This window comes from Cimex lectularius, unplaced genomic scaffold, assembly GCF_000648675.2.
Source record: "Cimex lectularius strain Harlan isolate CLEC.00 unplaced genomic scaffold, Clec_2.1 scaffold33, whole genome shotgun sequence".
Taxonomy (NCBI): Eukaryota; Metazoa; Arthropoda; class Insecta; order Hemiptera; family Cimicidae; genus Cimex; species Cimex lectularius.
Window position 1 is genome coordinate 2,035,520 of NW_019392683.1, and position 14,979 is coordinate 2,050,498.

At 33.5% G+C, this 14,979-nt stretch overlaps 2 protein-coding genes across 4 annotated transcripts; one reads left to right on the forward strand and one right to left on the reverse strand.

The window, feature by feature from the left end:
- Positions 1 to 1,167: 1,167 nt before the first annotated feature.
- Positions 1,168 to 10,410, forward strand: LOC106662560 (ELMO domain-containing protein 3-like). Of its 3 annotated transcripts, XR_001339916.2 has the most exons (9): positions 1,168 to 1,562; positions 1,621 to 1,768; positions 5,802 to 5,922; positions 8,227 to 8,348; positions 8,420 to 8,625; positions 8,689 to 8,816; positions 9,613 to 9,730; positions 9,803 to 9,857; positions 10,000 to 10,407. XR_001339916.2 is itself a non-coding variant. In XM_014386743.2 (8 exons), the coding sequence occupies exons 1-7, from the start codon at positions 1,477 to 1,479 to the stop codon at positions 9,690 to 9,692; spliced, it is 891 nt and encodes a 296-aa protein (XP_014242229.1). In that variant the 5' UTR covers positions 1,168 to 1,476; the 3' UTR covers positions 9,693 to 9,730; positions 10,000 to 10,410. The 3 variants fall into 3 exon arrangements, 2 of the variants coding, with proteins under 2 accessions (XP_014242229.1, XP_014242230.1); XM_014386743.2 differs by lacking the exon at positions 9,803 to 9,857 and having other exon boundaries at positions 10,000 to 10,410; XM_014386744.2 differs by lacking the exon at positions 9,803 to 9,857 and having other exon boundaries at positions 10,007 to 10,410.
- LOC106662562 lies at positions 5,747 to 14,195 on the reverse strand. Its single transcript, XM_014386745.2, has 7 exons — positions 14,114 to 14,195; positions 10,905 to 11,229; positions 9,966 to 10,324; positions 7,640 to 7,973; positions 7,468 to 7,573; positions 6,113 to 6,313; positions 5,747 to 6,041 (listed from the first exon to the last, which is right to left on the reverse strand). The coding sequence occupies exons 2-3, from the start codon at positions 11,161 to 11,163 to the stop codon at positions 9,996 to 9,998; spliced, it is 588 nt and encodes a 195-aa protein (XP_014242231.2). The 5' UTR covers positions 11,164 to 11,229; positions 14,114 to 14,195; the 3' UTR covers positions 5,747 to 6,041; positions 6,113 to 6,313; positions 7,468 to 7,573; positions 7,640 to 7,973; positions 9,966 to 9,995.
- Positions 14,196 to 14,979: the final 784 nt, after the last annotated feature.

The following is a 14,979-nucleotide window of genomic DNA, read 5'->3' on the forward strand; positions in this document are numbered from 1 at the left end:
CCATTTGTTTCTTCTAGGTAGTACATCCCAAAACACTTCTTCCTGCAGGCAAATGTAGCACCACAGTGTGTTAGTAAATGTGATTGTGTCTCATCTGTTGCTTTGCAGAATCTGTACGCGCCATGTTGGATTATACCAATCTTCTTCCAATGCCCATTTAGTCTGCAGTGTCCTGTTAAGAATTCTGTTAGGATTCAAAGTTTTTTCCTGCTTCCTTTGGTGCATTCTGTTGTGCCTCTTCTTCCAGAAGAACTTCTTGCTAGAAGGTTCTTGGATTGTTGGGGTCCAGTGAGTGAATTCCACTGTTTACTCATTTTCACTTTGTCTTTTTATTTAAGGTACTCGTTGATAGTGGCACTCTCTTTATGCCACAGAAGTGCTCAGACCTTATATAGCAGTCCCCTTCCTTGCAAGGGCGTCTGATCTCTCATTGTCCTCTACTCCCACATGTCTTGGGACACAGCAGAGAGTGGCTTTATTTTGCATACCTAATCTGTTTAGTTTTGCAATTCAGCACCATGTGTGAGCTTAGTGCTTTGATGGCTGCTTGTCTATCTTACATTTTAGCTATAATTTTGTTGTTGTACGCTTTGGTCAAATTGAACTGAGTGCATATCTCTAATATGAACTTCAACCTGGAAGATATTGGTTTATTTTCCCAAAAGGTCTGAGTATTTGGTTCCAGGATTGAACACTCCTGCCCCCGTATGTTCTTGCGCTCTAGATACATCAGTGCGCCAGCATACCATCTTCCATCTTTATCATTCTTTTCTAGTACTTAGATTTCTTCGGAACCAAGACTACTTGAACTCAAAATCCTAATGGAATAGTTCTTTTTTATTTTTGTTTCTTTTGCCACGATTTTTCATACACAAATCAATGAGAGATAAACAAAATAGAACTATTTGGCTACATTCCACATCATCAAATACTTCAAATAACCTGATGGAAAACACGTTTCTTTGTTTTGAAAGTAGAAACTTTTTTGACGTAAAGTCCTTTGTGATGTCCCTGTGATGGTCATGGCTTAGAGAGATGTAGTTTCTGTTAGCAGTCGATAGTAATCATAAAAATATGAATGGTTTTTAAAAGTTGGAACATACTGTGATTGAATTAAGCTTGGATTTAATAATAGTCTCGACATTTTCTAAAATGACTCACCGAAAAGTCTCTACGTCAAATGAAACATGACTGAATCATAAAAATCGATGTTCACGTTGCTCCATCGGTCGACAACCCCAGTTGTCAATTCATTGACAGATGGAGCCCAACAAGTTTTGAAAATGTAGAAAAAAATCCATTTCTAATTAATCACAGGAGAAAGCCAGGAAATGTTGAGAAATACAGCCATGGGTAATTGATGTGTCCCGACCTCGCTGCTCTCCCCGATATGCCAGGACGGCAGTTCTAAAATTAGTCATGTATTTATAATACGAGGCATCTTTCACTCGGCAATCCTTAAGTATTTGATCTGTGATGGCATCTGTGATAAACGGTACGAAAATGCTGAGGGAGAACCTGCAGGAGGGTGACACCGATGATAGAGGACATGCCAAGACTAGGTAAATCTATTCAAAATAATTTTTCAAAACTTATAGACTGATCTGTGCTTTGTTGCAGGGAAGAAGCTGAGGTGGAATGGACCCTAGTGCCCAACATCATCGGAAGGTGTGCTAGCAACAAACGCAACATCAACTTAAGCCTGGCATCGCCTGTAGTCACAGTGGAAGAAGCTGTGCAACACTTCCGATCTCTGGATTTGCCTAAGGTGATGATTATTTATGCTTCAGTGCTTATTGCCTATTCAGACTGTGCTAAAGTATCAAACAGTCATGTTTTAATGCATCCAAGTGACAGGCTTGTCCTTATTATCTGAAAATTAATTTGTAGTTTCATTGAGTGTGAACACCAAATAATATGAATATTTGTGAATTTATTGTTGAATTCTGCAGCTTGATCAATATTGTTTCCAATCATCCTGGTATTTCTATCATGTCAAAACCACTACTTGCCTACAGGGATGGTTTGTGGGATTAAAAGCACTCTGGGCAATGTTGAGCCCCACATCGTTGGTGGGATGTGGGTGGAGCCCACACATGCACATCCCACTTTGAGATCATTAAAAGATTGTTTATAATAAAAGTATAAATGTAGTAACACCAAAAGCAGCCTCGTGGCACCGGACCTGGTATGGTTGGGTTGGGGCAGGAAGGGTATAGAGTGCACTAAACAGAAGTTGACTATAGCGAAAGGTAAGCTATAAAAAAAAACCACTATTTACAACATGATTGTTTAACAGTATAACGTTGTGGGAGCGTGTATTTATAACGTTGTGGGATTAATATGGTTATAAAAAATAAAATAAAATAATAAGTCTGTACCCTTTAAACATAAAATCTTCTTATATTAATAACAAATTAATGAATCGAATACATCTTATAAATGGTTACAACTAATTTAGTAAGGAAAAGGGAATATTTTCTTATGATAGAAAGTAATTAAGTGTAAAGTTATTTTTTTGGTTTCCTTTTAACTGGACAAGTTGTATAGTATAGTGTAACGAACCTTGATGAACGAACACCACTCCACTAGAATTCTTCACTAGAAGTTTTTTTGTCTTGATAATGTCACACACTTTTATTTTTATTTTATCTTCTTTCTAAAGTTGCAAGCAACCAAGTAATTCCTAATCCAGCGAGGCTCTCCCTCAGGCTTGCCGTTGTCCTCTCGTTGGCCTCCTCATTCGTTGGAACTCTGCCTTATTGATTATTTATGTCGCTTTGGCGGCCTTTATGAAATGGCTTGCCATAACAGATAGAACCATTAAAGATAGGTAGGCCAAAATGTTCAGTATTTATTGGTTATCATATGTGAGCTAGGCTTATTTCAACTATTTTATTTGTTATTATTTTTTATGGCCTTATGAACATAGCATATTAGCCAAGGGAGACAAGTGATTGTTTGATGATGGGGGAAAATATTGTGAAGAAAGGGCCCGGGGTGACGATGGGAATTGAACCCACGACCGCGGGGTCTATGCAAGCCGAGAGGCCACCATAGTCTACTTATTTCAATAAGAGGTGTATGAACGTTACACTTTTCTGCAATTAATCGGCACACTGCAGTACTGTAAAATATTTGTGTCTATCATTGATTGTACTTAGTGACTGAGTGGTAGGGCGTCTGACTTGTATCTGCCACACTAGTGGTTCTGTATTCAAATCTCGGCTTAGCCAATACTTTGTAATTGAGAATAAACTCTCGTTTTCATATTTTCGTTATCCAGGCTTTCACTCATCTGCAATTGCCTCCCTAGTTCAGTTTTAGCTTTTTTTGCCCTTTTTCTCATTTATTCCAATGTCATGCATAGGTTCACATCTGTTGATGCAAGTACATACGTATGTATTGTTTTATGTTGTTGTATTGTATACATTGTATTTTTCTTATCAGGGAAAAAATTAAATATGTAAACATAAATTCATACATAATATTGACAATAGGTACATGCAATACAGAAAGTGTCTGATTGGTATGCAGATAGAAGAATGCTTCAAAGCTTGAAATTTAAGGTGTTTCCTATTAAGCACTGTGTTTATTATCCGCAGTGATGCTTGGTACATATCCCCTGTGGATAACAAAAGTCTACTGTAATATGAAAAAAGAATTGTAAAGTGCTTTGAACCCTTGTTTGCGACACAGGTCATTGGACATTAAGCTCTCCTCTATTATAGAAATTACTTTCAGGGTATTCCAACTACGGGGTTATATGAACCCTCTGGTTGTTTTTGAAAAAAAAAAATTTTTTTTTTTGTATGTCGGTATGTATAGCAGCCATGAATTTGAATCGGGGCATTTTCCTTATATCGATGTTGCAGCCTGATCCCCCCCCCATCCTTCTTTTAATGCTGGTCTAGTTATATATCATCATTCACCTTTCATTTGTAGTTCCACATGGTTTATTCTTAGTCCTGTCGTTAGTGCTGACCGGTTCTGTGTATAGATGCAGATGGCTTGTTTTTTAAGTTTAAAGTGTTTAGTTTGTCTGCCTAAGTTCTAACAATTTTGTCTGTTTAGTGTTATCATACATGCTTTGCGCTTAGACATTCTGCCATCAATGATAGTCAGTTCTGAAATAAGAACGTAAATGGTAATTTTGTATATATTGTATTGTATATAATATATTGTCATCTGTTGCCATCTTCCATGTCATTTTGTAATTCCATCCTCCCAAAACTTCTCAGGTTTTTATGTGATGAACTCCTCGATGTGCTTTTCACAGTGCTCAAGTGAAGATGGTTTTTTAACCAGCATTTTGCAGAATTTTGAAAATCTGAAGGTGCAATGTTAGGTGAATACATTGGTTGTTGTTGTTGAATGGCACATCCTAGCCATGAGTCAACAATTTCTATAGCATCTGTAAAAATACAAGCATTGGTTAGGGATGGGGGTGTCAGCCACAACAGCTCATCACTGTGAGGTAAAGGTCCTTGGTTCAAATCCAGCGGCCCTTCATCGAACTCAACATACTTACAAATGTTTTTGTTTTTTTCCTTCAAAAACATCAGCACCTCGAGGGTTCATGTAACCTTGCAGTTGAAATACCCTCATTTAAAGATATAAGCATTGCCTCGGTTGAAAACAGGATTGGTCATCATTTGAGTTCAATTGTTAGCTTTAATCATTCCACCTTTGTGTTCACACTAGAATTAATTGTTACTTGGAGAAAGCTCTTAAAAAGCACCCTTTGAGCAACCAAATGAACATTCCCTTCTGAGATGGAGTCAGGCTTTTGAATTGTTAGCAGTGAATAGTTGCCTTTTCCTCTTGAACATTGTTGTACCCACATTTCATCCCCAGTTGTCAATCCTTTTAAATGTAGGTCGTTTCCAACAGAGGGAATCGCAGATGGAAATGCAGTCCAATAAATTTTTCTCATTCAACATATCAACAACCCAGATTGCTCCAGCAATCATGTCCATCTGCTTTGAAATGTTTGTATGAGATTTTAAGTTTCTGTGATGAAAAAGGTTGAATTTAGTCATCGACAATGATTGAAGGACGATCAGAGAACTTGCGTCTGGACCAAATTAGTTATGGAGAGTGTTTTCTCCTACGTCACAAATTTTCCCTTTGCAGTAATAAAAAAGCCATTAAATGTCAGAAATGCACTATTTTTTCCTCCATTTTAAAGTATGTGGTAAGTGGTGTATGTAAATCATGTGAAAACATGAGATCTTGCTAACTGTTGAAAAGCACACTTTACTCTTTTTAGAGTGTGTAAACAATAATGACAAAAAAACTTGCTTCAGAACAATAGGAATAAAATTGAATTATTTAAAAATGCTAAGGATTTATTTTATAACACAATACAATGTAAATTGGCTTGTTTTCAGAGTTTACATTTTTTCATGGGTGTGATGGAATGATTTATGTATAGTCCTTGTGTCATTAGGGACAAATTTTTCTATTATCAGGATTATAAAGTCTGATCAAGCTCATTCATCACCTTGCAGATCTCACTACAATCTATTTCATTTAAATTCTATTATTGTTTTTTCACTAAGGTCCATTTTTCCAGAGTTTTTCTTGTACATTTCTTGCTGGGAGAATATTTGTTCATTTATTATTAAATTGGATGCATGATTTAGTTAATAAAGTTACATTATATAAACTATGACAACTTAATTGTTTTACAGTAATATTAATAAATATGATAATGCTATGACTAGTAGAAATCAAAGACTAATTTTTCTGTATTACTGTAAAATTATGTATTTAGTAATTCTAATTGTTTATTTTAGCAATGTGCCAAAATTTCATCAGATAAATCAAAACTGGCAGAATTAGTCTGTTGGCTCAAATTTCCGCATCTGAATGAAGAACTTCACGAAGAAGTTATCTTGCTCAATTCGCAAATGCAGAGTAAGTAACACATTTGTTCCTGTAGATTTTGTTACTCGGGACCGTTCGGGTTCACAATATTTACTCTCATGTTAAGGTTCATTGGTGATATTCCTAATGCCATCGCGGCCTCGACATATCTACAGAAAATCACAATGAAATTTTTTTTTAATTAAAAAAATTATTGTTTTTACAATAAATTTTGACTTACCTTGTCATCATGCTGGACAGTAGGCCTTTCTTGTCTGGAACGTAACTAACGTATGTTCTTTCTACGGGCCAGTCGCCCCAATCAGCCTCACGCCTTCTGGCCGGATATTCTGATAAGGGTGTCATGTCAGTCAACAAGCTTCTCTCACCGCATGATCCTGTCGCCCTCCTCTTACCGTGTGGGCTCGCCTTGTATGATCGCCTGGAAAAATTTCATTTTTACGATTTTGTCGACAACACAAGTTTTAACTTGGTAATTAATTGAACATTGTATCGTTCATGAAATTCCACTGCATATATTTTGTAGGATCCTTGCCATATATTAATTTGCATTTAGTCAATCTAGTCTGAATTATAATGTTGACTGTACCATGTTATCTAATGGTACTGTCCTAGATAAATTTTATGTGGAGGCATTAAATTTCTAATATTACCTATGGAATTTTCCATGATAATTTGGAGTAGGAGAATTTGGTTTGAATTTTTTATGTGAATGTGTTGATTCTTCCATAATATCTAAGGTTGGTTGAGCATAAACCATCCTACACAAGTTTTTGAATGCATCTTGTCGTATAAATGATTCCTCATTCAACGTCCAGTATTGCCTATGAAATTTTCCATGATAATTTGGATTTAGAAGATCTGGTGTAAAATTTTGGTTCTTCCATGGTTTCTAAGGTAGATTGATCATAAACCATCCTCCATAGTTCTTTGGAGGCGTCTTGTCAATAAAACAAATTGTAAGTGGGTATTAAATTACAATCTTTACCCATGACATTTCCCATGTTAATTTGGATTAAGCAAATCCAGTCTGGATTGTTATGCTAAAACTGCCAAGATTTCTTAAGGCACCATCCTAGAGTAAGTTTTATGTACAGGCATAAAATTTCTTCATTTAATTTCCAGTCATTTTTCAGTAAATTGCTTATTTTCCATGATGATATGAATTTAGAAGATCTGATCTGGTTTAAAATATATTTTCTTCCGTGATATCTATGGTCGAACATAAACCATCGTACATAAGTTTTCAGAGGTGCCCACCAACCTTCCTCTACAGTTTATTTGGATTCATGTTATCTACTTGATGCTGAATATTGCATTTCCCCACAAATCCCTCTAAATTTAGCACTTCTTTCTTATTTTACAATGGCTCAAAATCTAACAATGGTTGAGTATAAAACCCTCCCTAATAAGTTTTATAATTATTCTTGTTATGTTTGTGGTATTGGGTACCATTTGGTAGTTAAACACAAACCCGGGCTGATTAGAATAAATAAAAAAATTAAAACGATATGCAGCTACTTCCAGCAGAAAGATACAAGAAGAATAATTAGTTTATAAGTTATTAAGCCATACCAATAACTGCATAGGTCGACATCGTACTGGATCCACCTATCTGCATCCTTGTCCCCAACTAATTTTCCGTTTTCTTCTCTAAACGTTCCAATGTTCAGTTCCGGAGCTAGAAATTTAGTAAAATATATAATGCAGATAATACAGTACTGCAGATTGTGTAAAAAAATGTTACCTCGGATTTTTTTTAATTTCTCCCTCCTATAAGCTCCAAGCCTCACTTCTAGCGGGACCCATGCGTCTATGGCTTCTTGGAAAGAGTTACACTCACAGAAGAAAACACTTGCATTTGTTATGCCACCCGTGCACTCAGGCCGCGGATGGTAATAACACACGTCTTTCATGCTCAGTAATTATTTATTGATATTAACACTTAGAATTTTGTAAATGCAGCCAAAATAACGTACTATCGGTTCTCTCAATATAGCTACTCGTTCAATATCCATATGTTAATTTATTTTAATAAGCTGATTTTATTTTGTCATTTGGAGGTCTGATGTCTCAAAAAGCTGAAAATAGCTTAATATTGTATGTTCGAAAGTTCTTAAGACAATATAAATTTTTAATATATAAAATTTATTTTATTACTATTCAGGATGTTGTACATGTTGTGTAAAATAATTAGAGTGTTTTATTTATAAAAATTTAATCGTGACAAAGGGAAATTTATTATTTAGTTATGCTATGTTAATTAACCAATAGAAATAACTTTGGCAATATTAATATAAGTTATTTGTATATTTACATTATAGTTTTTGTTAGGTGGGTTGAACTGGTCTGATAAAGTACAATTCAGGGCAATGCAAACCTTATACAGAAAGCTTTCTGGTGCTAAAATTGATTGCCCTCAGAGAGGTTCTCACTGGCAACTCATAGGATTTCAGGTAAATGTTCAACGCTGTTTCTCCCCCCCCGCCCTTTTAAATGCGTTAATTCGCTAGTTTTGTATCTATAGGGGAATGATCCTGCAACAGATTTTCGAGGCGTTGGGTTATTCGGCCTGTTGCAGTTTCTCTACTTGACTTCGGAAGATTTGTTGCCTTTGGGCCATCGGCTGTATAAAGTTGCTAATTCAGACACTCAGCCGTTTCCCTTGGCAGTTTTAAGCCTAAACGTGACTAATATTGTCTGGAATATATTCAATTCGGGAAAGTTGAACAGGTAAATTATTGTTTGCCTTAATTTTAAAACAAATATATATTTTACCTTTTTTTTTTTTTTTAGAGAGTGCAATAATAGAAAATCGGTCATCACAACGCTCAACTCTTTCTACGCAGCTTTAATGGTTTTTATATTTAACATATGGATTACTCAAAAAAAGACAATAAAAGATTCAGGATATTTACTTAAAGGTAATAACAGTTGTAATAATAGTTATAACTTGATCCTTATCAATCATCAGTCCTCATTGGGTTGATATGTGAACGATTTCATCATGCATAAAAAATATTTATTACTATGACATAATTTTCAGAGATGTGCAAATTTTTATTTGTTGAAAATTCCGATCAGGGTATTCCAGGCACCAAATTTGATCAGTTGTATCAGAACTAGATAAGTGGATTATAATTTCGATTAATTTTTTATTTTAAAAATATACTTATTACTCATGAAAAATTCAGCAAATTCTAATAGAAAATACATGCAATAAATTTTAATAAATAATTATAATTAATTAAGGTTTTTAGTTGAGATAAAAAAGTTAATGGCATTATATTGATTAATTATAATGGTTGAGCGGACCACGAAATTAGTGAATTTAATTAATAAATAATATTTTATTGGTGAAACTTCTAAAATTTTGAACAACTTTCTTCATTAANATATATATAATCATGATTTGTTTTTTCCTTATGAATTTATAACAGACTTGAATGAAGTTATAAAGAAATAGATTTAATAAAATTTGATTGACAAATTTACAAATGAAATTGTCCAGAAACAAATAGATTATAAATTTACAATATAATCTACTTTAAAAAAAAAAAAAAAAAAAAATCACTTCTGTACATGGGTAATGTAATTTGGTGAAATGCCGAAAAGCACTGACAGACCAAGATGATTGGCAAGGATCAAATCCCAGGTTTAAAAGACCGCAGGAAGAAATCTCACAAAATAATATTTGATAAATTTCAACTTATATTACAGATGCGGAAAAATACTGTGGGAAAAATGTGAAAAAAGTCCTAAAGGACCTGTCAAAAAACTTGCTCAAATATGAGAAGTGATGATGATTACCAAGAAAAGCCTCCCCAAGTCGATTATGGTAATTGTTTAATTTATTTATTGAAGTTCAATATTTTATTACTGACATTGAAATATTGTATTTGTAATCTAGCACATTGGGTTCAATGATTAACACCAATTTTTTAGCAGTTGATTTAGAATATATGGTAAGTAAATTATTTATAATATTGAAATTGTTAAGAAAATTGTAAATAATTATATTGTTATTCTGAATTATAAAAAAATATAAATATATACACAACTAGAATATTTACAGATAAAGTTTTTCTCATTGAAAATACTTTTCAGTGTTTAGGAGGACCACTGTATGAAGTCAGCTGTCCGTGAGCTGAAGGCGTGAAAACATGAATCGGTATATGCTGATTAAATTCCGTCTCTGCCGCTGCCGCTATTCTGTCTATCTCCATTGTCCTGGCATCAATAAGAGCGGCACTTTTGCATCCGTAACCGCCTCCACCACCGCCTTTGTGCATCATTTTGGCTCCTGTGAGCATCAGTGCGAGCAAGGAAGTCATGAGGGCTTTCCCTGATATAGCGGCAAGAGCCGAGACGCTGACTGCTGCAACGGTTCCTGCCATCCACATAGCATTGTTGTTGTGTCCCTTTCTACGACCTGGAATGAAATATGGCAATGAACTGTTTACGTCCACTTTTTTTTGGCTATTCTGTTTATTTTACATAAATACATTTAGAAATGGATTTGTTGATTTTATTATTTTTTTAACTTTATTATTTAATTAATAAAATTAAGTGGATTTTTTTTGTTTATAAGTCATTTTATAAAACGGATTATGTGCAATACTTAAAATAATAATGTATTTATGTGATCTTAATGATTGTTCAAAATTTCAGACTAAAAATGAAAAACTATTAACCTACAAACAGGAAAATTTTGACTGACTAAATTGTTATACAATCACAACGATTTTATATATTGTGTACTATATTTTGCTATTAGCTTAGTTGTTGTATATTTAAGTAATTAATTAGTGCTTTTTTGGCTGTGGCACAAAATTATTAACGTTTGTGCAACAAGTTGTTACATTCCACAAGAATGATGAATAGTTTGCAATAATATTGTTAAATAGGAAGAAATCATGTTTGTATGTTTGTTTTTAATCACTGAAAAGAACACCTTAATCACTGTATAAAAATATAATAAATATAGTCCAATCATTGTATATTAATTATACCTGTTTCGTGTGGCACTAGGCGTGAAAAAATCTCATTGCTTAACTTTCTAGCGTGATGCATAGTGGACGGGTCGAGGACTTTAATGTTTAACGTAAGCGAGTTTAAATACTGGTTTAGTCGATCTGATATGTAATTGTCGAACTCTTCGTTCATGTTTCCTGTTTCCAACGACCGGAGCATCATCTGAGGGACTTCACTTGTGTTGAGATTGTAGCTTAGAAAAATTCCGGGAAACAGTTGGTACTGTGCAGCACCCATCCGTTCAATCAGCCCGATTATATCGAGCTTGAAGCAGTTTATGCTGTATAATTTGCTGCATGCCGCCTGCAACAGATCTTTCATGAGATGCTTACATTTTTAGAAGGTTTTTGCTTCAAACATATTTAAAAGTTAAGCTTCTAAAATAAAGTATGTTATACCAATTATTGTTCAAATGCCAAGTTCTAAAGATTTTTTTTAAAGATCTTGAATTAAACTTTTAAATTAAAAAAAGATAATTTCTTTGGTAGAATCCTACTTTGATTAATACCATTAATTTTAGAAAAATATGTTGTTTTGTCTTTACCATTTGCTAAATAAAGAGAATAATTGTTAAATATTTACTTAATATACTTTCATGTCATTGCTAGAAATTAGGTCATATTTCCTAAATTGTTTACACTTATTTTTTCAAGAGCTCTTCACATAGTTTTGACAATAACAAACGTAGAAAACATTAATCAATATAGTTACATCGCATTTTATTTATCTAAATTTCAACAGTACAAATTTTTCACCGGTAAGCAAGGTAGAACTTTTTAGTATAACAGTATTTTGTTCCGAATTATCAGTTATAAAAAATAATAATTTGCGTAGTGTGGATTTCTGACTCTTTCTTAACAAACAGACAAGATTGTAACAAAGAGAGTACAGTTCTGATAAACAAGGAACTCGTAAACAAATTTGATTTATATGAAATTGAGATTAGTTCTTTTAAGTAAGAACTGGGAGACATAGAAGAAACTGAGAGAGTAGTTATGATAAATAAGAAATGTTGAAAATGGATATGATAAATAAGTTGAGAGAGTGGTTTTGATAAACAAGAAAATGAAAAACAGTTCAAATAAATGAGAAACAGTGTGATTCAGACTTAAAAATATATACTAAAATATTATCCGGGTCAATTAGAAACAAGAAACCAATTGTAATAAATAGGAAACAGAGAACAAGTCTGAAACAAACTGTAATACGATTCTGAAAAATAATAAATTTGGAAAAAATTCTGATTAAAACAAAACTGAGAGTCATATAAATAAGAATCAGGACAGTTCTAATAAATAAGAACCCAAGAAAAAAGATCTTATAAAAAACTGAGAGATAGTTCTGATAAATAAGTTGACAACATTTTTAATAAATACTAAACTGAAAAATTAGATGCGATAAATTAAAAACTGAGAGAACAGATAAATAATGTACTGAAAGAACTGGACTGATAAGTGAGCAATTGAAATACAGCTCTGATAAATAAAAAACAGAGATAACAGTTCTGATAAATAAACAACTGGGAGAGCAGTTCTAATAAAAATATAGTGAACAGCTATCTAACAGAAAGTTAGAGACCAGTTGTGAAAAATAAGATACTGAGAGAAAAGATCTTATAAACATACTGACAGAACAGTTCTGATAACTAAAAAGCATGGAGAGAGTTGATAAATAAGAAGCACAGAAAAAATCTGGTTAATATGAAACTGAGGATAATTAATATAAAAAAAGAAATTGAGAAAACAGTTAAATAAAAACACTAGAAGACAATTCTGATAAATGAAAAACTGGGGCATAGTTTTGATAAATAAGAAGCATGGAAACAATTCTGATAAATATGAAACTGAGGATACGATTAACATAAAAAAAAGAAATGAGTGACAGATGTGATAAATAAGAATTTAAGAGTACAGTTCTGATAGAAAATTGAGAGATTGTTCTAATCAATAATATAGTGATTGAAAATTCTAATAAATAAGAAACTGGGAAAGAGAGAGGAAGGGGGAGGAAGAGAGTGATAGAGAGAGGGCAGTTCTAATAAATAATAAACTGAGAAATTAGATGTGATAGATAAGAAACAGAGAATGTGTTCTGATAAAGAATATACTGAAAGAACTGGACTGATAAGTGAGCAACTGAAATACAGATCTGATAAATAAGAAAATGAGAGAAATTCTAATAAATAATGTACTGAACAGCTATCTAACAGAAAGTTAGAGGACAGTTGTGAAAAATAAGAAACCAAGAGAAAACATCTTACAAAAACACTGACAGAAAAATTCTGATAACTAAAAAGATTGGAGAGATTTCTGATAAATAAGAAACATGGAAAAAATCTGATTAAACTGAAACTGAGGTATAATTAATTGTTAATTAAACTGTCAATTAAAAAGAAATTGAGAAAACAGTTAAATAAATAAAAATAAAAAAACTAGGGTACAATTCTATTTTTTTTTAAATATCCTCCAGTTCTTTTTGATAAATAAGAAGCATGGAAACAAATCTGATTAATATGAAACTGAGGTATAATTAACTGTTAATTAAACTGTCAATTAAAAAGAAATTGAGAAAACAGTTAAATAAATATAAAAAAAACTAGGAGACAATTCTATTTTTTTTAAAATATTCTCCAGTTCTTCTTGTTAAATAAAAAGCATAGAAACAAATCTGATTAATATGAAGCTGAGATTCAATTAACATAAAAAAGAAACTGAGTGACAGATGTGATAAATAAGAAAGTAAGAGTACAGTTCTGATTAATAGAAAATTGGAAGGTTGTTCTGATCAATCTATAATGATTGAAAATTCTAATAAATAAGAATCAGAGAGAAAGAGCGAAAGAAAGAGAGGGAGAGAGCGAAAGAGAGAGAGAGAGAAAGAGAGCGGGAGAGAAAGAAAGAGAAAGAATGTGAGAGCGGGGGAGAGAGAGAGAGAGAGAGAGAGAGAAAGAGAGAGAGGGAGAGAGCGGGAGAGAGAGAGAGAGAGAGAGAGAGCAAGAGAGAGAGAGAGAGTAAGAGAGAGAGAGAGAGAGAATGAGAGAAAGAAAGAGAGAGCGGGAGAGAGAGAAAGAAAGGGAGAGCGGGAGAGAGAGAAAAAGAGAGAGAGAGAGAGAGAGAGAGAGAGAGAAAGAGAGAGAGAAAGCAAGAAAGCAGTTGTAATAAATAATCAACTAAAACGAATAACTTACAAATAAGCAATTGAAATTCAGTTGTGAATAAGATACTGAAGAGAAATAAGATAATGAGAGCGTAGTCTTTATATAGATGCTGAGATAGAGTGGTTCTGATAAATCAGAAGCAGAAACAATTAAGGTATATAGATAAGGAACCCAGAGAATAAATCTGATAAAAGAAAAACCTATGCAATAGTGTGTTAAGGTTTATATTTAATGAAATAGAAAACACGAGGAAAATATTTTAAATGAAAAAAAAATATATATATGTTTTTCAATAATATATATAATTTTTTCAAATGTTATAAACAGCATGACGCGAAAACACGCCCTTGCAATAAGATATCCTTTTATAATGTTTATTCTTGCACACCAAGGTCTTAAACAAATCAGGGAGCGATATCATGACGTCTGAATAAAAATATTATAAATAATGAGGAGAATTGTAGGAAGACTTCGTAAAGTCCTGGGCGTCTTGCAAGTTCTACCAAGTCCCCAAGGTCCAAGGGCTTCCAGCATAGACACGACTTCTATCGCCGATTCCTGCATCCGAGTCCCTCTGGAGGTCATTCTGCCTTTGCAACAGACTTGCGAAAGAAATTATTACACTCGGGAAAGGAGAGGAAAAAAAGATGCATGGATGAAAGGATTTATGTTAATCATTTCCTGATGTGAGGATAAACCTTACGACCTTTGGCCGGTGTCTACGCTTCGTGACTGCGGTGTTCAGCTGGACCAAATGTCAAGCCCGAGCCGACTTGGGCAAGCTCTTGACATACTCAGATCTATTTTATTGATTTGTGAGTTTTCTTGTTAGCCTGCCGAAAAATTCCAAAACAAGAAATCGCTATAAATCCCGACCGTTTTTCCAAACCTACGGC

What these genes read in the sequence shown, in the direction of transcription:
- LOC106662560 (XM_014386743.2), top strand. Translation starts at nt 1,477, where the DNA reads ATGGCATCTGTGATAAACGGTACGAAAATGCTGAGGGAGAACCTGCAG. An exon ending in GATCTCTGGATTTGCCTAAG is followed by an intron (nt 1,769 to 5,801) that starts GTGATGATTATT and finishes TGTTTATTTTAG; the next exon opens with CAATGTGCCAAAATTTCATC. An exon ending in TTCAGGATATTTACTTAAAG is followed by an intron (nt 8,817 to 9,612) that starts GTAATAACAGTT and finishes CTTATATTACAG; the next exon opens with ATGCGGAAAAATACTGTGGG.
- LOC106662562 (XM_014386745.2), bottom strand. Translation starts at nt 11,163, where the DNA reads ATGGGTGCTGCACAGTACCAACTGTTTCCCGGAATTTTTCTAAGCTAC. An exon ending in CCTAGTGCCACACGAAACAG is followed by an intron (nt 10,325 to 10,904) that starts GTATAATTAATA and finishes ATTTCATTCCAG; the next exon opens with GTCGTAGAAAGGGACACAAC.